This window comes from Talpa europaea, assembly GCF_964194135.1.
Source record: "Talpa europaea genome assembly, chromosome: 13".
Classification (NCBI taxonomy): Eukaryota; Metazoa; Chordata; class Mammalia; order Eulipotyphla; family Talpidae; genus Talpa; species Talpa europaea.
Window position 1 is genome coordinate 30170962 of NC_140080.1, and position 24180 is coordinate 30195141.

The window sequence follows — 24180 nt, forward strand, 5'->3', positions numbered from 1 at the left end:
AAGTTCTCATTTTCCTGGCAGTTGTGTGTGTAATGATTTAATTGAGAGTTTGATATATCTTATGACAACCTTTAATAAAATTTGCATTAAATAATATGACTTGAATAGTACCATGACTTTTGCCCAAACCTTTTAAGTCTGTGACACGTTTTAAAGAGAACAATGAGCTTAGAGAAGAGCTAAATTTCTCCTAAGAAATGTGTGCGGGTCAGGACATATCTTCAAAACTGACAGCATGTGACATGGGTTTCAATGAAGAAAACCACTTTTGAATCAAACATTTGGGAACTTGAATTACTTGTTAATGTTATAAACACGGCAGTGAGAGATCACAGAACTTTAAGGAAAAGTTCTTTCTAGACAGGTTTCTTAAATTTTACATTTGTTAATACTTTTCTGCTCTTAGAAATAACATACTTTTAAATTATATTGATATAAATGTGTATAAATTGCATTCATTTATATTAGGGATCTTACTGTTCTTGACCTTTCTCTCTTTCAGGACTTGAACTAATGAAAGAAGCTTATGGCACTTAACAAAGATAAACGTCACTCCTCCCTTTTTAATTGGAACTTCTGCTTAGGATCTACTATTTGACTTTTCACCTGTGATCTGTTCTTTCAATAGCCACTGACTTCGAGCTACAGGAAGGTCTCTGAAGATTTATATCAAATGACGTCAATGGCCAGCTTGTTTTCTTTTACTAGTCCAGCAGTGAAGCGATTGTTGGGCTGGAAGCAAGGCGATGAGGAGGAGAAATGGGCAGAAAAGGCAGTAGATGCTTTGGTGAAGAAGCTGAAGAAGAAGAAGGGCGCCATGGAAGAGCTGGAGAAAGCCCTGAGCAGCCCGGGACAGCCGAGCAAGTGTGTCACTATCCCCAGATCCCTGGACGGACGCCTGCAGGTCTCTCACAGAAAGGGCCTGCCCCATGTCATATATTGTCGGGTGTGGCGATGGCCTGATCTGCAGAGTCACCATGAGTTAAAGCCATTGGATATTTGTGAATTTCCTTTTGGATCTAAGCAAAAAGAAGTTTGCATCAACCCATACCACTACAAGAGAGTGGAGAGTCCAGGTAGGTTTTGCTCCCCTTAGGAGAATTTAAAAAAAAACCACCAAACTTCCTCTTCCTGATTTACTTTTAACTGAATTTAGTGATTAGAAGGTTGTATTAACCTTGGGTTTGCTGTTTAAAGATTTTAATCTTGTAATTTAGCTTTTTATACATAGATGCTATAGCTCCTGAGTAGCTTAGTCTAGGTCACTGTTCACGGTCAGCAGTCAGTCAGGTGCGCTCCACCTTTCCTGCGATTGGCCTTTTTTACCCGAGACCTATCTTCCATCTGTGCTGCATTCTGCTCTTTTTTGCCTGTTCAAGAACTTTGTTCCAGCATTACCACCCTCTCTCCAGCATTATATTTTCCCTCTCTACTGTACTCTTTGTGACAGCATACAAAAATGTGATGATTTAGGACAGTACCTGTCCTAAAATAAAAGTTAAAAATGATTTCCTATCTTGACCTCATTCACACCCAGGTCCCAATGTATTACCTTGTTTTCTCTAGCCATTTTATGGGAGTTCCATATTTATTTTCTCTGCATTACTGTACATTCTTTCTTGATACCCCTCCAGTTTGTCTTTCTTCCCTTCCATGTGACTTTCCAAGATCACTAGATGCCTTCTTACAGATAGAAGAGGGGTCACTCTGTCCTTATTTTACACGGCCTCTTAACAACATTTGATACATTTGCTTGCCTACCCTCCCACTCGAAACGTGTTCCTTATTGCCTTCTGAAATGCTACACTTTCCTGATTCTCCTACTTCATTGGCTGTTTTAAAGTAGCCTCTTTGTTGACTTATTTTCCTGTTTTCAGTTTCTCAGGACTCAGTCCCTGTCTTTTTGTCCCTGTTGAGTTTTCCTCTCTTTGCTCTCATGCCATCAAAATATCTTTTTTTTTTTTTTTAAATAGAGGCATATTTTATTTATTTGTTTGTTTGTTTTGTTTATACATGCACTGGGTACAGTCAGAAGAGCGGGAGGGTGAGAGAATTCACCAGGGCCAGAGCGGGGAGCAGAGCAGGCAGAAAGACCGAAGCACACTGCTGAGGGGAGCAGCGGGCGGCAGGAGAGGTCTGCGCGCCATGTGGGACCCTCCTCAGGTGGCCGGGAGCAGCCGGGGATCGAACCGGCGCCGCAGAGGTCGCCGGCAGCTTCGCAACCCAGCGCTCAACCACTGCGCCACCGGGGAGGCCCCATCAAAATATCTTAAAACCATATAAACTGATCTCATGTTTTGAACTCTGGAGTCCATTTTATGCCTCCTATATCCACTTGTCTACTTGACATCTCCATGCGAATGTCTAAAAAGCACCAAATTTGATGTATCTAAATAGGACTTTGATTTTTCTTTTCCCCGCCAAGTCATTTCTTTCTGCAGTTTTCCTTATTGAAGTACATGGCACTTGCATTCATGTAATTGCTACCTAGGGCCCCCCCGGTGGCTCAGCGATTGAGTGCTGGGCTGCGAAGCTGCCTGCAGCTTCTACAGCACCACTTCAATCCCCGGCCACTGGCGAGGGTCCCACATGGCGCAACAGACCTCTCCTGTCTCGCCCACTGCTCCCCTCAGCAGTGTATTTCATCAGTCTGCCTGTTCTGTTCCCCACTCTGGCTCTGGTGAATTCTTTCACCCTCCCATGCTTCTGACTGTACCTGGTGCTTGTATGCCTGTATAAATAAATAAATAAATAAAATCTTTTTAAAAATAATAATAGCTACCTAGATGTCATCTTTTATTTCTCTTTTAAGTCTTATATTTGAACTATGAGCAAATGTTATCTGCTGTACCTTCAAATACATATCTTGATAATATCACTCTTAACCATCTGCCGTCATCATTCGCAATTAAGTAGTCTCTTCATTAGTCTCTCTTGACTCTTTTCTTCTTCTCCAGTCCTTTCTGCTTTCTACACAGCAGCTACAGTGATCTTGGAAATGTATACCAACCCTTGTCAATACTTGCTCAAAATATTTTGAAGGCTTTCTATCATATTTAAAACACATTTCTGCAAGACCCTACATGACCTGTCCTCAAACTTCTTCTGTTCCTTGGTCTTCCATAGTCTTGCATTCAGGCATTTTTCTTCTTATTTCTTCTAATTATAGTACTCTTTCTCCAGGATCTTTGCAAAGAACATTCTCACCCCATTCAGTCTTTGCCCAAATACCCCATCACTACCTGACTCAAATATAGACATTTGTTTATTGAATGACATAAGTGTTCCCTTCCTCTGCCTCATTCTCTGTTGCATTCTCAGTGTCTAGAATAGTTATTACCTGGCACTTAGTAGGTGATGCTCAATATTTTTTTTTTGTTATGAATGAATTGTCTAAGATAAAATACTGGCTGAGTGCATTAGTTATCTATTGCCCCATAACAAATTACTACAAAGTAAGTGGCTTGTTAGCACAGCACATATTTATTCTTTCACAGTTTCTTTGGAACAGGAGTTCAGGCTTAAATGGATTCTTTGCAAGGCTGTAATCAAGGTGTTTGTCAGTGCTTGGGTCTCACCTGAGACTCAGCTAGGGAAGGATCTGCTTCATGTTATTGTTGACAGGATTCTTGCTCTTGAAGGCTGTTGGACTTTTGCTGGTTATTGACTGGAGGCTGCCTTGCCACATGATTTTCTTCATGGATAGATCATTTCATAGCAACTTACTCTTTAAAGCAAGTAAGGTAGAAAGGGTGGTGTTACTGCTGGAAGGGCATTTAAATTCTTATGGAAAGTTCAGTTTAAGGGGTTTAGAGCTGCGACTTGATATTTGAGGTGATGCTCCAATTATTGAGTCCAGAGAGAGTTGTAGCCTAAAGGAGTTGATGAGGAAAGGAAGATGTGAGGATTTAATAGAGAAATGTAGTCTTAAAAACTCCCAAGCTTGCTAGAAGTTGCTGGAAATGAAGACTAGGATTTTTGTACATTCCTCCGTAGCTAGAATGTGACTATTAATCAAGCAATAGAAATCTTATTTTTTGCAAGTCATTTTTTTTTAAAGATTTATTTATTTATACAAGAACCAGGGTACAGGCCAGATCCGCGAGAGGGTGAAAGGATTCACCGGAGACAAGAGTGGGGAAAGAAAAGGCAGACTAACAAAATACACTGCTGAGGGGAGCAGCGGGTAAGACAGGAGCGGTCTGCTGCACCATGTGGGACCCCTCGCCGGCCGGCGCTGCAGAAGCTGCGGACAGTTTCACAGCACAGCACTTAATCACCTGTGCCACCAGGGGAGGCCCACCGTTTTTTTTGTTTTGTTTTGTTTTGTTTTTAAGATTTATTTATTTTTGTACAAGAGCTGGGGTACAGGCCAGAGGTGCGGGAGGGTGAGAGGATTCACCAGAGACAGAGCAGGGAGCAGAACAGTCAGACGACAGAAATACACTGCTGAGGGGAGAAGCTGGCGCGGCAGGAGAGGTCTGCCGCACCACGTGGGTTTCTCACCAGCTGGCATTGAACCCGCACTGCCAGAGGCTGCGGACAGCTTCACAGTGGGGCGCTCAACCCGCTATGCCACCAGGGAGGCCCAGTGATAGTAGTTAACTTTTAATGAACACTTACAAACTAGGCACTTTTGTACCTCCTGAGAGGTTATCCCTTCATAGGATTAAAAAAAGGTACTAACATTTTGCAGCCCTATAAGTTACTAATAAGTTTGAAGCTTAGGAAATTGAGACTTCATAAGGGTGTAACTTACAAGATCACCTAGTTATTGTGGAGCCAACATCTCTCCTACATTGCTGGTGGGAGTGCAAACTGTTCCAACCACTATGGAAAGCTATCTGGAGTTTTCAGTCTACTAAAAGTGGAGCTACCATACAACCCGACAATTCCACTCCTAGGGATCTACCCAAAGGACACAAAAACATTGATTCAAAAGAACACCTGTACACCTGTGTTTATTTGTAGCACTATTTATAATAGGTAAAACCCGGAAACATCCCAAATGCCCAAAAATAGATGGCTGGATCGAGAAGATGTGGCATATATACACAGTGGAATATTACTCAGCGGTCAAAAAAGATAAACTCATGCTATTCACAGCCACATGGATGGAACTAGAAGGAATTATGCTTAGTGAAATAAGCCAGTAAGAAAAAGAAAAATACCGCATGGTTTCACTTATAGCAGGAATACAGGGGAACCAAATAAGACTTCAGTGTAAAAAAAATAGTAACAGTAGAAAACACAGCAAAGCAAAAATGGACAATTATGAATCAGAGACACACTGCAGGGGAGTTGGAGGGAGAGGGATCAGAGGGAGGGAGGGAGGAGCACAGGGGACTGAGGTGATGGTGCACAGGTGCATTGGTGAAGGAAACTCTATGGGGACTACACCTGAGGGGGTGGGGGGAGGCAAATATTGTTTAAAAATGAACAATGATGTAAAAAAATAAAAAAGATTAAAAATAAAGACCACATATAGGGCCTCCCCGGTGGTGCAGCGGTTGAGCGTTGGGTTGCGAAGCTGCCCGCAGCCTCTGCAGCGACGGTTCGATCCCTGGCTGCTCCCCGGCCACTGGAGGAGGGTCCCACATGGCGCGCAGACCTCTCCTGCCGCCCGCTGCTCCCCTCAGCAGTGTGCTTTGGTCCTTCTGCCTGCTCTGCTCCCCGCTCTGGCTCTGGTGAATTCTCTCACCCTCCCGCGCTTCTGACTGTACCCAGTGCATGTACAAACAAAACAAACAAACAAATAAATAAATAAAACATGCCTCTATAAAAAAAAAAGACCACATATAAAAAAAAAGATTAAGATAGAAGATAGTTGGGAATCGATAAAGAAAAATAGAAGACTAATCCAGGTGGTCCACTGTCTAACAGGCAGCATTATCCAGTGGTTAAGACTGTGTCCTGGGCCTCCCTGGTGGGACAGCTGTTGAACGCTGGGCTATGAAGCTGCCTACAGCCTCTGCAGCACCAGTTCAATACCCGCCCACCAGCGAGAGTCCCACATGCTCCCCTCAGCAGTGTACTTCGTCATTCTGTCTGTTCTTCTCCCCGCTGTGGCTCTGATGAATTCTCTCGCCCTACCACGCTTCTGACTGTACCCAGTGCTTGTATAAATAAATAAATCTTTAAAAAAAAAAAAAAAAAAAAGACTGTGTCCTGGAGCTAGTCTTTCTGGATCTAGATCCTGATTTCACCAGTACTACCTGACTGCAGGCACATTCCTTAACCATTCCATGACTTAGTTTTCTCTTCTTTAAAATGGGAATAACACCTACATCATAAGTGTGTGGTGAGAATTAGATAAACTGACTCAGAATAAGTTTTAAATTAAATGTCATTCTAGTAAAGATTACATTCTGGAATTGGAGCACAGAGAAAAATGACAGAGTTTATTATCAAAAAAATATACTAGAACAATTCCGAGAATTGAAAATAATGGAAAGGGCCAAGTGAATTATATAGTACCAGAACAAGAGATAGAAAATGACCTACACGTGAAATTTTAGTCTATTACATATTTAAAAAAGATTCTGAAAGCTCTTGGAGAGAGAAGACCAGATACTTACAAAGGACTGAAAATTAGAATTTTAGATTTCTCAGTGCAGTTCTGCATTCTAGAAGAAAATGAAGCAGTGTCTTCATTCCCCCCTCCACCCCCTGTAGCCAGAGCGGGGAAATGTCTGTTCTAGAATCTGTCTGTAGATAAATAAAAGACAAGACACTTTGATTGTGAAAGGACTCAACTCCTTATACCTTTTTTTTTAGGAAGTTAATAGAGAACAAGGCTCTGGAATTGGAATCTGACAGGAGAAAAGGGAAAGGAAGGCCCAGGACTTCATATTTGTAGAAGACCTAAGTAGCAACCAGTATCGATGTAGTGAAAGAATGGTGGACTTGTGGGGGGCGGGGGAGAGACCCGCAGTCAATAGATCACTTGTTGATTTGTGGCATCTAAAAAGTAATTTTGTCTTTGAAATCCTATTGAAAGAGAATTTGGCAGATCTGTTGGATTTTTGTAAATATTAGTGGCATATACTTAAGATTAAGCAAATGAAGAAACAAGGCAATAATTAACTTTAATAAAATTACTGTTCCAGAAAGAATGAAACCAGAGTTCATATTTGACTCAGCAGTGAATACTGTGTATATATGTATGTTTGTATATATAATATCAACGCTGGATATGAATTTAACTAAAATTTTTTTTAATGTAACTTTATTGTGGGAAAGGGGAATTAGAGTGGGATAAATAATGTAAGAAAACTATTCATTAGCCCTGACAGCTACAGATAAGTCTACAGATAATGTCTTGACAAATCATGTAAGTGTATTAGCGGAAAGTAAATGTTAGAAGAAATGGCTAAGAATTTAAATTTGTGTCTGGAAGCAATATGGAATTGCTGTCTTTGTTTTAATCTCTTGTAGCATCTATCTTTTTAAACTCCATTTATTATTTTGGATGAACATAGACTAAAAACTAAAAATGTGATATGTTTTACACAGATAATATCCAAGTCAGGGCCTCCCCGGTGGCGCAGGGGTTGAGCCTGGGTTGCGAAGCTGCCCGCAGCCTCTGCAGTGCCGGTTCGATCCCCAGCTGCTCCCCGGCCACCGGAGGAGGGTCCCACATGGCGCGCAGACCCCTCCTGCCGCCCGCTGCTCCCCTCAGCAGTGTACTTCAGTCCTTCTGCCTGCTCTGCTCCCTGCTCTGGCTCTGGTGAATTCTCTCACCCTCCTGCGCTTCTGACTGTACCCAGTGCTTGTATGTATGTATCAATCAATCAATCAATAAATAAATCTTTAAAAAAAAAATACCCAAGTCAGAAGGAACCTATACTTTTACTTCTACCTCTAAAAAAGTAAAACAGTCCTTACTGGATTGAATCCCTAACTGGTTATTTCACTAAGTTTTTCAGATTGCTGGCCAGCTAAGCATAGACGTTTTTACTGTCTAATGTCCTGCTCTCCAGTGGCACCTATGCCATCATTCTTTGTAGGGAACAACAATTGGTAATGTACAGTAGAATAAAACAACTATAGTCAGATGTTAACCATGTAATTACAACACAGATGCAGCAAAAATAAATAAATAAATAAATAAACAGTATAAATACTTACTTGGCCTCTGATTCCTCAGGTACATCCCTACTTCAGGGAGGGGAAAGTGTGACCCAGTTAACTTAAAAATAGATTGGTTTTGTTGCTGCTGAATGATGTCAGAAGTGAAATGACATTGACAAATACAGGAAAGTTGGAAAAGATGAGTATTGGTACACTATGAGTTTAAATAGATCAGTTTCTTTCCATTTCCTATAGGAAAAGGTACTTTGAGAATGTGAGTAAGGCTAAAGTTTATATTTTTAAAAAAATCTCTTAAAATGTTAATTGTTTTAAGACTTTGTTGTACTTATTTTCTTTTTTTTCTTTTTGAAGATTTTATTTATTTATACAAGAACTGGGGTACAGGTGAGAGGTGAGGGAGGGTGAGAAGATTCACCAGAGACAGAGCGGGGAGCAGAACGGGTAGACGGACCAAAGACCCTGCCGAGGCCACCCGCTGCGCCACCGGGGAGGCCCTGTACTTATTTTCATGTGGTCATGTTTCAAAAACTGATTTAGAGTAGAGGATTTTCTACCTAGGAAATGTTACTATTTTCAATAAGGAAAATTTTACTGAAGAATATAAAAATATGAGGTCTCTCAAACTAAAAGATGACATGTTCAGAACTTGTAACATGAAGGCTTCTGGGCCCTACATAATTGACTTCAGTTTCACTCTCTGTTCATACATACCTCCTACCGCAATGGTTAGGCCAGCTGAGTATCCTTATTTTCTTCCTGGAATCATCTCCTCCTCTGTCTCCTCATCCTTAACCTTCCCATGTGAAATCTTACCGGTTCTTTAAGATCTAATCTTCTTTTGAACTTTTACTGCATTAAGTTGTCTGTATTATGCTTATTTTGAATAACATTTTCTCTCCTGGAGATAGGCGTGAAGGACTGGTGCGTTTGCTGGATTTTCTGTCTTCCAGGGTTCTTTATAACGGTTAAATGCCTAGAAAGTTTTGAGTTTAATTATCATGTAGAGCAAAGGCTCTACAAAGAATCGTTTCCTAAAAGTAAGTAGTATTAATAGGTTTACAATTTTTATTGTGTGGGATATATGCGCTAGTCATTGTTGACAAATGGCTTTTGATTTTTGTCTTTCAGTCTTACCTCCAGTGTTAGTGCCTCGTCATAATGAATTCAATCCACAACACAGCCTTCTGGTTCAATTTAGGAACCTAAGCCACAATGAACCACACATGCCACAGAATGCAACCTTTCCCGATTCTTTCCACCAGCCCAACAACACTCCTTTCCCTTTATCTCCAAATAGCCCCTACCCCCCTTCTCCTGCTAGCAGCACATATCCCAATTCGCCAGCAAGTTCTGGACCAGGAAGTCCATTTCAGCTCCCTGGTAAGAAATTATTTTATTCATGTAAAATAAATCCTGATAACCTGCCTTTCTGGGTGGCCTGTTATATCTGCCAAGAGCTAGCTATTTTTGCCTCTGTATTCTTTGGTATTTGTTTGATTTCCAGAAGAGTTTTGGATTTTATTTTGCCAAGTACTATATGCTTTTTAAAAAAAAAAATCAGAGCACCAATATTTGACTAAAAAATATTTTCATGTAATTCATTTGAGTGCCTTTTACAAAACTGGTTGATGAAAGCTATTGAATTTAATCTTTAGAACAACCATGTTAGGTATTATTTCTATTTTACAGATGGTAAAAGAAATTTTCATTAATCCCAAAAATTTAATTACCTTGCCGAAGGCCACACAGCAAATATTAGAGGATGTTCAGACCCAAGTTTGTCTGACTCTAAATTCTGTGCTCTTTCATCTGTACTACTTATTATTCATAGCTTGTCAAATCATTTTAGAGACAGGCTAAATGAACCTCAGTTATCTTTAGTTGGGAAGCTGATTTGCCTGAAAAAAGATGAGAAGTAGATTTTATAAAGTTCCTAAATTTTGTTACACCATCAAGAAATATTTGAACACTTGTCAGGTGGAGTCATATGTAAGTATGTTCTTTGTTGTTTCTCTACATAGCAACAGATGGACTTTTGGTGTTTTTGAAGGGAAATTAAATACCAGCTGCTTGCTTTCTTATTAGGTATCTGTTCAAAAACTATTTTTTATAGTTCGTCCTACATTCACTGCTGATTGTAACTGTCTCAAATGTACCTTGTAAAATCTTGGGGTGAAAAAGACATTATATTCATTATTTATGGTTATTGAAACAAAGACATATAACTACAGCTTTTGCTAAGATTTTTGACCACAAGATGTGGAACTCAGAATATTTTCTGGTTATGCTTGTTTAGTTTCCTAAGAGAATTACCTAGCTACTTAATAAGGCCTACCAGCCATTTTAAGATGTTCTGAAAGACTTAAACAACTGTTGCTAGTATTGATAGCAAATTTTATAGGGTCACGGTTTTATTTTTCAGTTTTAAATAACAATATATGATATGTGATGATCCTGATAATTTAGAATTGTCTCTGTGGAGATGTAGCTAAGCTAACACAATCCTGTTTCCTTCACTTTGATTTGTAGTAGTTGCAGTTTTCCCCCACATATGATTCTAAGTAAATAAAGACGCAAAATTCTTAACTTTGAATTAAAATAAACTTTAGCACTGATCTTAACTATTCTGGATTGCCAGGGATCCGGACCAATACATGTGAACTTTCAGGAGATTTCCAGCAGCCTTTGGGTGTGCTATCTTTTTTTCCTCCTTGCCATAACATAGCATCCTCCATTGTTGTTTGTATAATGTTCAGTAATGAACTCTGCTGGTAATAAGAATAGTTAAATTCTTTTTATAATAATAAATTAAAGGGAGATGAAGACTTTAACTGTTCTTTTGGCATTTAACTTTTCTCATTTTCTTCTTAGCTGATACTCCTCCTCCTGCCTATATGCCACCAGATGATCAGATGGGTCAAGATAATTCCCAACCCATGGATACAAGCAATAATATGATTCCTCAGATTATGCCCAGTATATCCAGCAGAGGTAAGAGAAATACCATATGTATTTTGCTGGTTTTGTTTTAACTTCTTGGATACTATAAAAAATAGTTTTATTTTAATATGTCATAACATTTATCCATTTTAATGAAGCATGTGATTCAGTGATTTTTAGAAATGTGTAAAATTTTGTGCTATCATTGCAATCTATTTTTAGACTAGTTCCATAATCCTTTGAAACTCTCCCTTGTGGCTAGTTGTAATTTATCCTACTCATATCCCCAGATCGAGAGACCCTCTAATATGCTTTCTATAGCAATAGATTTGCCTTCTCTGCACATTCCATATAGATAGAACCAAATAATGTATAGTCTTTTACATCTGGTTTCTTTCATTTAGTATCATGTTTTCAAGCTTCTTCATATTGTGTAACATGTGTTGGTACTTTGTTCCTTTTCATTATTGAACAATTTTCTATGTGTGGATGGCACCACATTTTGTTTGTTCATTCACCAGTTGGTGGACATTTGATTTGTTTCCATGAACAATGCTGATATGAACATAATGCATTTAAGTCTTTGTGTGGACATTGTTTATATTTTCTTGGGTAGAAGTTTAAGTGGGATTTCTGAGTCATATGGTAAATATAACTATTAATGAAAAACTGCCAGTATTATCCAGAGTGGCAGTATCATTTACATTCTTACCAACAATGTATGAGAATTCCAGTTTCTCCACACTGTATTATCTGTTTGTTTTTTTTTTTAATTATAGCCCTTTTCATAGATACGAAGTTCTTTCTCATAGTGGTTTTAATTTGCATTTCTCTGAGAATGATGTTGAACACTTGAAATATATTTATTATATTTACATTGCAATATACTCATTTATCTTCTTTGTGAAATGCTTACTTAAGTCTTTTGCCCATTTTTTTTAAGGTTTATTTATTTATGCATACAAGAACTGGGGTACAGGCCAGAGGTGCAGGAGGGTGAGAGGATTCGCCAGAGACAGAGTGGGGAACAGAACAGGCAGACTGACTGAAATACACTGCTGAGGGAGCAGTGGGTAAGACAGGAGAGGTCTGCTGCGCCATGTGGGTGGCTTCCTGGCCGGCTTGAGATTGAACTCATGCTGCAGAGGCTGCAGATAGCTTCACAGTGCTGTGCTTAACCTCTTGCGCCACCAGGGAGGCCTGGCTACTTTTTAATTGTGTTGTTTGTGGTGGTATTTAGATGTAAGAATTCTCACATTTTATTAGTATATATTGTAGTTCAAAGTCCTTTATCAGATAAATGATTTGCAATTTTTTTCTATCAGTCTATGATTTATTTTTTCATTTTTATACTGGTGTCTTTTGAAGCAGAAAGGTGTTTTTTATTTATTTTTATTTTTTAATATTTTATTTTATATAATTCTTACATTATTTTTCATTTTTGCACAATGTATGCATTTTCATTTTGGTTATATTCCCCATACAATTTCACCTCCCTTACTTTGACCTCTTCTCCCCCCTCCCCCCCCGCCCCGTGTGTCTCTGGTTGATAGTTGCGTGTTGATTTTGATTTTTTTTTTTTCTTTATTATAGTTCGTCTTTTTCCTGGTCCCTTATTTAGGTTTTCTAAATTCCTGAAGCAGATAGGTTTTTAATGAAAACTCTGATGAAGTCTATGTCATCAGTTGTTTTCTTTGCTAGATCATGCTTTTGGTGTTGTGCCTAAGAAATCTGTCTATCCCAATGTCAGAAAAATTTTCTCCTGTGCTTTGTTCTAGAATTTCTCTAGTGTTAGCTCTTATATTTAGATCTGTGATTCCCTTGGAGTTAAGTATTTTATGTGGTAAGGGTCTAAACTCATCTTTTTGTGTGTAGATATCCAGTTAGTTCCAGCATTGATTGTTGAAATGAGTATCATTGACTTGCCTTGACATCTTTTTTAAAAATGAATTGATTCAATTCAAAACACTCAGTTTTGTTCTTATCTTCAGCTCATAGTCTTGATTATTAAAGCTTTTTGGTAAGCTTTGATAATTAGAAGTGTTAGTCCTCTACTTTGTTCTCTTTCAGAATTATTTGGCTATCTGCATTTCCCTCTCATTTTAGTATTAGCTTGTCAGTATTTCCCCCACCTTCCCCAAAAATCCCACTTTGGATTTTGATAGAGGTCACACTGAATTTCTAAATCAGTTTGGGGAGCTTCACTATCATCTTCCAGTACACAGATGTGGACTGTCTCTCCATTTTATTTAGGTGTCTTAGGGTTCAGTATAAGTCTTTTGTATCTATTTCTACTTTTCTTAAAATTTATTCCTAGGTGGATGAAGTTTAAAATCGCTCCATTTTTGAATTCTTCTTTATAGTATATAGAAATACAATTGAATTTTGTTTATTAATCTTGTAACGTGGCCTTGCTGAACTAATTTATTAGTTCTAGTAGATTTTTTTGTGTGTTCTTATTTGGATTTGTTAAAGCCTTTTTTAAAAAAACAAACAACTTTTTTGCTATCTAGTCTGGATGCCTTTAACATCTCTCTCTCTTAATATTAAAGGGCATGTATGAATATAACATCATATTTAATGGTAAAAGATTGACTTGCTTTCCCTCTGTGAGTGGGAACAGGACAAGAATGTCTGCTCTCAATACTTCTGTTCAGAATTGTTCTGGAGGGGCTATCCTGTAAACTACTATTTTCCTTCTAGTCCTATTTTATTAATTTATCATGAGTCGTTGTTGAGTTTTTTCCAAACTCTGTATCTGTTGACATGATCATGTGGGTATTTTGGGTTCTTTTTATTATTGATAAAGTGTATTGCATGAAATTGATTTTCTGATGTTAAACTTAACCACCTTCTATTCCTGGGATAAATCCCACATGGTCATGGTATATAATCCTTTTTATATATTGCTGGATTAGATTTGCTCTTAGTTTGTTGGGTATTTTTGCTCAACATGAGGGATCTTCAGGAGGGATATTGGTCTTTTAATGAGGAATATTGGTCTGTAGTTCTCTTGTGATGGCTTTGTATGGCATTATCATGGTAATAGTTGCCTTGTTGAATAAATTAAGAAATATTTTTTGCTATTTTTTGTAAGAGTTTGTGAAGTATTGTTATTCTTTGGATAGTTTATGAATTTACCAGTGAATTTGTGGGAAGATTTTAAATTACTGACTCCTACCTATTATGTTGGTCTATTCACTCTTTTTTTTCTTAAGTCAATTTTGGTGATATGTGCCTTAGTAGGAGTGTGTCTATTTCATCTATATTTGTCTAATTTGTTGGCATAAACTATTTCATAGTATCTTTTATAATCTTTCTGATTTCTGTTGGAGTAGTGATGGCTTCTTTCCTGATTTTTTTAAATTTGTGTCCTGTTCATTTTTCTTGTTTGTTTCAGCTAAAAGATTCCCAGTTGTGAAAGAACCAGCTTTTCTCTTTTTCATTGATTTCCACTCTGAGTTCTATCATTTCCTTTATTCTGCTGCTTTGGGTATAATTTTTCTTTGTATGGTTTCTTAAGTAGGACTCTTAGGTTATTGATTTGTTGCTTCTTTTTGAACTTAGGTGTTCAAAATGATTGCTTTCCTCTTAACCATGGTCTTAATTGCATCCCATAACTTTTTATATGTTTTATTTCTACTTTGACCCCTGGATTATTTAAGATTTATTTATTTATTTATACAAGCACTGGGTACAGTCAGAAGCGTGGGAGGGTGAGAGAATTCACCAGAGCCAGAGCGGGAAACAGAACAGGCAGACTGACGAAATACACTGCTGAGGGAAGCAGTGGGTGCTGCAGGAGAGGTCTGTCACGCCATGTGGCAATCTCCCTTGCCTGCCGGGGATCGAACCCACGCTGCAGAGGCTGCGGGCAGCTTTGCAGCCCAGTGCTCAACCGCTGCACCACCAGGGGAGGCCCACCCCTGGATTATTTAGTAGCATGTTAGTCAATTCCAAATATTGATATTTTAGGATTTCCCAAATTTCTTTTTCCTAATTAATTCCATTGTATGCATTGAGCATACTATGTATGATTTCAGTCTTTAAAATTAGTTGAGACTTGTTTTATGCATGTTTTTATAAAACCTGTGACCTAAGAATGTTCTGTAGATTATTGAAAGGCTGTTACAGAAAGGCGGAAGTACGTGACAAAGATAGTATGTGGCCTGAAAACCACAAAATAATTACGTTGGTATTGGCATATAATTCTTTTCACATGTGCTGGTTTGGTGGGCTGAAAAGGTTTGCCTCCTTCTAGCAGAGCATATGGTGTATTTTAGAGAATATTCCATGTGCACTTGAAAAAAAACTGTATATTGTGTCATTCGTTCTGTGGGATTTTGGTTAGATCAAGTAGATTTTAGTCAAATGTTATTTAAGTCTGTATCCTTGCTTATTTTGTATCCTTGCATATTTTCTTTATGATTGTTTTGTCAGTTATAAAGAGTGGGATATTGACATCCGGAACTATATTTTCAAATCATTTTAATTCTGTTTTCACTTCTGTTGGTTTTTGTTTCGTGAATTTTGGGGGCTCTGTTGAATCCGTTTTCTGCATTTGAATGTCAGTTGTTTTCACATCATTTCTTGAAAAGATTTTTCTCCATTATTGCCCTTACTCTATCCTCATCAAAGATTAATTAACTATATTTAAATGAATCTACTTCTGGGCTCTGCGTTCTGTTCTTTTGAGCTATTTGTCTTTTCTTTCATAGTACCACACTGTCTTGATTCCCATAGCTTTACTGTAAGCCTTTAAGTTGGGTGGTTCCAATTTTGTTTTTCCTCAATATTGTATTGGCTATTCTGGATCTTTTGCTTCTCAATATTAACATTAGGTTCATTTTACAATAGCTACAAAATACCTTGCTGGGATTTTAATTGTTACTGCATTGAATCACGTTGGGAACAACTATCATTTTGACGGTATTGAGTCTTCCTGTCCATAAGTGCAGGATATTTCCACATTTATTTAGTTCTTCTTTGACTTTTTTTGATTGTTACAGTTTTTCTCATATAGATCTTGTACCTATTTGGTTTGATTTTTATATTTCATATTTTGAGACAATGTAAATGGTAATGAGTTTTTAATTTGAAATTCTACTTGTTCATTGCTAGTACATAGGAAAGCTATTGACTTCTTTTTATTAACCTGCTATCCTCCAGTATTAATTGCTTTATTTGTTCCAGGAGTTTTTTGGTCATTTCTTTCAGATTTTTTATATGTATAGCCATGTCATTTGTGATCAGTGAGAGCTTTATTTCTTCCCAGTCTGCATCTTTTTTATTGTCTTGTCTTGTCTTACTATTTTAACTAGGATTTAAGTATGTTGGTCGAAAGGAGTAGTGAGAATATTTTTGCCTTGTTACTGATCTTGGATGGGAAGCTTCTAGTTTCTTACCATTACGATGTTAGCTAGAAGTTTTCTATAAATCTTTGTCAAGTTGAGTAAGTTCCCTTCTATTCCTACTTTGTTGAGAATCTCAACTTAGTTTTTCAGTTGTAATTTTTGTTTAGAGTTTGGGTTTTTTTTTTTTTTGTTTTTTTTGTTTTTTTTACATACTGGTATAGTTCAGATATTTGGCATCTTCAATTTTTTTTAAAGATTTATTTATCCATACAAGAACTGGGGTGTAGGTCAGAGATATATATGGGGGCAGTGAGAGGATTCACCAGAGAGAGTGGGGAGCAGAACAGGCAGATCTACTGAAATATACTGCTGAGGGGAGCAGCAGGTGAGGCAGGAAATGTCTGCTGAGCCAATTGAGTTAGCTCCCTGGCCAGGATGGAACTCATGCTCCAGTGGCTTCCTATAGCTTGAGAGCCTGGAGACCCGGTATCTTGAGTTTAAACCTGGATTAAACTGTGCTACATAAACAATTTAAAACATGATGTTGCCTGTCTTTGTATAATTTTAAAAACTGCCTTGTTCAAGGCATTTCTCATGTTTGCTTTTTGGATAAGGACTCAAAGTCAGGAAGGATAATGAAACTTAAGTGAATCTTTTCATAAAGTGTTTAGGCTGGGTTAAAGGAATCATTCATTGAATATATTTTCTGCCTGGTTTGTTCACAGATGTGCAGCCTGTTGCCTATGAAGAACCCAAACATTGGTGTTCAATTGTCTACTATGAATTAAACAATCGTGTTGGGGAAGCTTTTCATGCATCTTCTACTAGTGTGTTAGTAGATGGATTCACAGATCCTTCAAATAACAAAAGTAGATTCTGCTTGGGGTTGTTGTCAAACGTTAATAGGAATTCAACAATTGAAAACACTAGACGACATATTGGAAAAGGTAATCTTGTCATTTTCCTAGTCAGTTCCAATCAGTCATTTACTGTGCATTGTGTAAGGTACTGAGCATACAACAAACTTCAGTTGTGATCTCTGTTCTCCATTGCAGATACTGAAGAATGTCAAGTAAAGATGTAAATCAGTTATCATTTCCTTATCCTGCTTACTTTTTCTTCATAATATGTAGGGTCTGAAATTACATTATTTATACCTTTATTTTTTGAGGCTCTGCTGGAATATAAGCTTTATCAGTATTTTACTTTTCATGATATCCTTGGCAGCTAGTATAATACCTGGCTCATAGTAAATACATATAAGGAGAGATTTGTGGACTACATGAATAGTGGTGAAGGATTAGAATTGTATTGCTGATGATATTTGTTAAGTATTTTGTTGGGGTTGAGATGACTCCAGGAATCTCCATTATCTTGGAGGAACAGTTATAGATAGGAAGTTCCGTTTGAATGACATAGGTCTTCACTGACTTCACCACCACCACTCCTACCTTTTAAATTCAGGTAACAAGGTTTCATTTATAATGCGTCCTTCAAGACAGTTGCCACAACAAACAAACTTTTCATACTGCAGTGAAATGTCAGAATCTCATATGTCAAGTGGTTAGAAAGGAAATCTATCTTAGGAAGAGTATATTACCTAACTCTTAAGAAATTTTGTTTTTAATGCTGCTTTTTGGTTTTTTTGACATGAGAAAATCTTAGTCCAAATTAACAACAAAAGGTAGACAAATAACTATGATTGTGATGTGATTTCTTACAGAAAAGATCCAGAAAAATACTTTTGCAAAAAATAAATTGAAAAGAAAGTTTCCATTCTCTTTTGACTTCAGTACCAACTTGCCGTGATTTTTTTAGGTGAAACACTTCACTTCTATGCATTGATTTTTACCCCATACCAAATAATTTAAGAGAAACCTACTTGTTAAATTGTAAAATCAATTTTCCCTTTTTTCTCAATGTACATTTGTAGAACCATTTCTTTCCTGGGTTATTTTTATTTGTTCAAAAACACAACATAATTTGTAATATCACATGAGGCAAATCTGTGGGTCACATATGTGCAGAGTATGGGTATACAAGCCGGTCTTTTTAGCCCTGTTTGCAGTAAAGTTGGGAAGAGGCAATCTTGTCATTTCCCTATAGTCAGTTGAATTTGGTCATTTATTGTGGTATATAATTTGAATTTTAGTTATATAGTTCTAGCTGTATAATTTGAATTTTTATTATCTAAACTGACTTTACTATAAAACTATTTACATAGGTATTTTAAATACAAAAAATTTATTGAAGTAAAATATATCATGTCATTAAGAAGCTCTTCCTGTGCCCTGAAGTTACATATGTGACTAGGATTTTTGTTTTTACTTCTGCTGTCCTTTCCATTGGCAATGAGTTAAAAACTCTTAACCACTTAGGGCTGTCATAGTTGATAGACAAAGCATTCCTTTGAACAATAATTCACCATAAAGCGCTTTTTTTGTTTGTTTGTTTGTTTGTTTTTTTGCCTTTACTTTCTCTCGTAGAGTTGATGAATGATAGTTGGAAAAGGAAAAAAACTAAAAACTGATTATCAAAGATTGCTAGCAACTTGAATGTTAATAAGGTCTTAACTTACTTGAGGAACTATAGATTTTGGCAGATTTTAACCTTTTGATTATCCTTGACAGTGTAAGGCCACCGAGTGGTAGCTTCTGTCTAAGTACTTTGCTGTAGATTAGTGGGTATTCTTGTTTGTCTTCATATAGCCTCTTTGGTTTCATAATACTTCTTTGTTAAGTTGGCTCTCGACTACCTGTCTTTTTAAGGTGTTCATCTGTACTATGTTGGCGGAGAGGTATATGCAGAGTGCCTCAGTGACAGCAGCATATTTGTACAGAGTAGGAACTGCAACTTTCATCATGGCTTTCATCCCACTACTGTGTGTAAGATTCCCAGCAGCTGCAGCCTCAAAATTTTTAACAATCAAGAGTTTGCTCAACTTTTGGCTCAGTCTGTCAACCATGGATTTGAGGCAGTATATGAGCTCACCAAAATGTGTACCATTCGAATGAGTTTTGTCAAGGTGAGTGGCTTATGACCTGTAACTTAATTTGAGTCACTGTAAATATGTATATTAAATGTCTATAGGGTATAATTTTTGAAAAGTGTTAAATGCAAGGTGATAATTACTTTTAACCTGATTTAATAGGTTTTAAAGTGAAGATCTTGAATTTATCATTTTTATCTCATGATAGGTCTAAGTTTTTATTTTGTAATCCAGACATTATAAAATACATATTACTGATACTGGTTTTGATATCACATTTTGAGAAAGAACTGAGTGTATGAAAAATTTCAAAGACTAAATTACTAGGAAATATTTAACATTAAATTGCTTTTTAAATTCCTTAGCTTCAGCAATTTCAGTTATTAGTTCCCATTAGAGTGACTTAAAGAATTTTTTATAGGGTATATAAGTATTTTACTTGTGTCTAGTCTTTGTTATTAAGGATTTGCAAAGTTCAAGGAAATTTTCAAATGTATCACTTACTCATGGCCTGATTTTATTCGTATTCCAAAAATGTTGGTAGTTAGTGAATTTTAGTGATCTGTTTAAGCTACCTGTACTGTGTATCCATGTGGTCCTTAAGGATTTAGCCAAAAAAGAGCAACTGTCAAATGCCATGAGAAGATTTTTTTCTTCTTTGGCATTTAGTACCAGTGGTTCAGTGTTTTCTTGCTGCTTTGCTCTAGGCCTGTTATATGAATCAATCTGTCAGTAACCCTGAAGGCATTTTCCCTTTCTGTATTAAATTCTGTCCCTTACTCCTGCCTCCTCACACCCCTGCCTAATTTTCCTGGGCCAATACTACCGTAAGCAGTAAAGTCAAGAACTTGATAAATCCAGGGAAATGAAAGAGAAAACAAAATACTTTAATCTTTGTCTGGAGTTTTAGGCTAAAGTGTTTCAGCTCAATATATACTAGTAATTTCCTATCTCAAAGACTAATTGCTGTGTGATTGCCATTTTAATTATACTTGCATGCATTAATCAGATCTACAGTGCCTTATGTGACATTTAAAAAAAAAAACCAAAATCTAAATGCCAAATATTTTTTGGTAATAAAATATGTGAACTTATATGAATATATCCTGTTAAGTGAGGCTCTGTCTCACTATAAAAACATTAGTTTTAATTATATATTGCACTGTATTACCTTTCTAAAATTGAAAAGAAAAAGAATTGTGAAACATTTGCTGTATTTCTGTTAAGGGAATTACATGTATCTTTCAATAACACAGCTACTGGGTTGCTTTTAATTCCTTGGTGAGTGCTAAGATTGGTTTTGTGATAGTAATTTTCTAAGTACGTTCTGCATACCACTACTGTAAAGTATCTTTGTGTTATGTTTAAATTGATTTAGTCTGGTTGACAGTTTAAAAAGGGATTTTTCTATGATGTTTGTTCATTTTCATAGGGCTGGGGCGCAGAATATCACCGGCAGGATGTTACTAGCACCCCATGTTGGATTGAGATTCATCTTCATGGGCCTCTTCAGTGGCTGGATAAAGTCCTCACTCAGATGGGCTCCCCTCTGAATCCCATATCTTCTGTTTCATAGTGCAGAAGTATTCTTTTCAATTACACTATTAGTGGACTTGTTTTAATTTTAGGGAAATTTTCTGTACTGATACTGTGAGCTTACATGGAAAACAGATATTACAGCTTATTTTTTTCTACATAATTGTGACCAATACATTTGTATTTTGTGATGAATTGACGTTTGTTTGTATTCATGTTCGTGTGATTAACTCTCAAAAGTGTTGTGAAAGATACAGAGTAAGTATTGTGCCCCAGTTCAGAAGTTTTGCATTGTTCTTAAACTGGAAGATACTTTTGCCTTTTTGTCCCAACAGGTTTTTTTTGATAAATTGTTTTAAAAAATGAATCACATGATGAAAATTAGTATAAGAGGATGAAAAGTGAAAAAAGTCTTCCCTTCTGTACTGAATTTTCTAGAAGATATACTTGTACCAGTTTCTTTGTCCCACCAACTTTAAAAAGTATAATTCATTGTTTTGTAAAAGCATATGGTAGGGACATAATGGAAACTATAAAAAAAAAAATGTTCATTTAAAGAAACACTATGCACTGCTCTAACTAGTAGTGTTCAGTAAAAGCAAAGTGATAGCCTTGTAGAGGATGTCATAAAATTTGCATTTAATACAGCTAAATGTTTGTCAGTGTATTGTGACTTCACTCAGTATATCTTTTGTAAAATGTTTTCTTTTACAAAAATGTTATTGCAAACATCAGATCTGTAGTTTATGTCATTTACTCAGAACCTGTCATATGTACTTCTTTATAGCTAGTGACAGTGCATGCACGGCCTTGTGCAGCCATGTTTGCTGCATTTGGCCAATGTTGCAAGAACTCTTAATTTTGACATGCATTAATCTTTTATTTTGCACTTTGATGGGTGACAGTTTTTAGTGTAACTTTGTGAAACACTCAAGTGACTTAGACTTAGATGCTCATCCTTACCTCCCTGGTACCCTTTTTGTATTAACAAACACTGCAATTTATAGATTACAGTTATAGGAAGTAATGCTTTTTCTAGTTTTGTTTTATTTTCAACCTAGATTATAGGCTATTAGTCTATTGCTCCAACTCAAGGTGCCTTTTTTTATTCCCTGTAGCTTTATGGATGTTATTAATGTTGGAAAAATCATGTACTTAATTGCGTTGCCCTTACTCATGTCATTCTCCCCATGCAAGGACCTGTGTACTGTAAGCATAGGAGCCTCTTCAGTCTGGACCCAGGGGTGAGGCTACTTGTTTGATACTTAAATGAATTAGCAGCGGTCGTTGGGATAGCTGATTTTAAAACATTCATGATGAAAGGCTGTTCTCTCAGTTACCATGCACACGCTTTTCTTCTTCTTCTTTCTTTTTTTTTTTTTTTTTTTAGCACCGGTGTGGATGCTAATCTATGAGAACACAATCAGTCCTCAGAGAGAAAAGAAATGAAAACTCTGACTATACATTTAAGCAATCATGCTTAAAGACTTTGGCTAAAAGACTCTTAACACCCTCTTCTAGGGAGCAGTCCAATGAACATTTAGTTATGGCATGAGAACAACGAAACTTTGGGAAAAGTGACCTAACTTACTCATCAGAAGAAGCTTATTTTCTGGTGCCTTTTGCCATATGTTCTGTTGAAAATGTTAGTTTGGTTTGACTTTCTACTTTGTCCTTTCTACCTTATATAAGTAAAAATATGCATTTTTGAAGAAAGAAGAATACAGTTCCTTTTGTTTTCTGTGATATTTATTGCCTTTACAAAGTGCAGCCAGTGGATGGTTTGAATTCTTTCAAATGAAATGCCATGTATGTTTCAACTCACAGTTCTTTGCTGGTTAAAAAGATACTTTCTGACAGTCGCCTGAGCCTTAAAAATAAGTTTTACATAATACTTCCAGAGTTGTGTCAGCCACAGGAAAGAACATTATTTGCTTAGGGATAGAATTTAGCTGTCTTCATCATTCTTTTACTTATCAAGCTCATGGCACAATCTTTGAAAGAAATTTGTAGGAAAAAACACCCAGGTTGAGTGACAGATACATATAATCAACTTCAGTGGGCTTGATTTGGTAGAAACTCCTGAGTTGTTTTATTGATGTTTTATCAGTAGAATTAAAAATCATTTTATTTGTATCCAAACTCATGACACACCTTTAAAGTCAACAGGCTTTTTTTATGTGATTGGCTTTTCTGTGTCTTCTCTAAGATGTATTTCCTGAGTGACAGCACTTATGCTGTTAACTGCTAAAAGTACCATGGAGAAGTATGATGAGCTTGTTGTATTTCCTAAAAGTTATGAACTCCATATCCCTGGACTTGAAATGAAAACTTAATTCCCGAGGATGTTCCCAATAATCATGGATGAGAGATTAAAATTGCTTTTAAAACTAAAAACAACAATGAAATTTTGACCAATGAAAAGAACGGGCCTCTGAAAGAAATCACTTCAGAAAATTACAGTATTAAGTTTTTATTTATCTCCAGAATGGCATATAATCAAATTTATGAAAACATCAAAACCACTAGACTAGTCACATTTCATAGCTTGTGCAACCTAATAATATATACCATCTGAAAAGACAGATAATAAAAGAACAACCAGTTTGGTAAGTGTGAAAAGATAAGTAGAATCAAAATTAATCTCAGCAATGAATTAAAGCAACAAAAGGATGTAGATTGAAAAAATATATAAGATTTAGGAGATACATTTGACTAACATTTAGTATTATGGTCTGGTTAGTATTGCCCAGCTAAAGTTAATGGAATGTAAACTGGTTAAGCATATTATTGATGTACTGAAGCTAACATTTTTCTTTACAGAAAATCTAAGACATTAACTTTAAAAGTCATGTATACACAGAAGATAAATCATTTTCACATTTATTGTTTTTATATAAGGAAATTATGATAAGAGAATTGGTTGGGTTTCTGAGGATATATCCACAGGAAGATTACTAAACAGTTCAGTAAGCTACATGTAATAACATAGAGAGAAGATGTAGCTATTTTATACTTTTCATAATACTTGAGAATAAGACATCTTTTTAGAATGTAAAATGATCTTTAGGTTTTCAGATCTGAAATGTCTTCTCAAGATAAGATCTGGGACTCATAAAACCTTTGGTATTACTTGAAGGTACCAGTGAGAAACAGTTCTCTGTAACTGTTCTGTTGAAGGAGAAAGTTTGTAAAAAACATGAAATTCTACCAGTAACAGAGAAACTCTGAAGAGTTTGATAGTACTTGTTATAGTGCTGTATTTTT

The 24180-nt window shown here is 36.6% G+C and overlaps 1 protein-coding gene across 1 annotated transcript; it reads left to right on the top strand.

Moving 5' to 3' along the window:
* Nucleotides 1-673: 673 nt before the first annotated feature.
* SMAD5 (SMAD family member 5) lies at nucleotides 674-20953 on the top strand (the record flags this gene model as incomplete). The annotated part of the gene is made up of 6 exons (XM_084252467.1): nucleotides 674-1076; nucleotides 9223-9474; nucleotides 10966-11085; nucleotides 17114-17335; nucleotides 19157-19413; nucleotides 20810-20953. 6 exons carry the CDS (start codon nucleotides 674-676, stop codon nucleotides 20951-20953), a joined length of 1398 nt encoding a protein of 465 aa, XP_084108593.1.
* Nucleotides 20954-24180: the final 3227 nt, after the last annotated feature.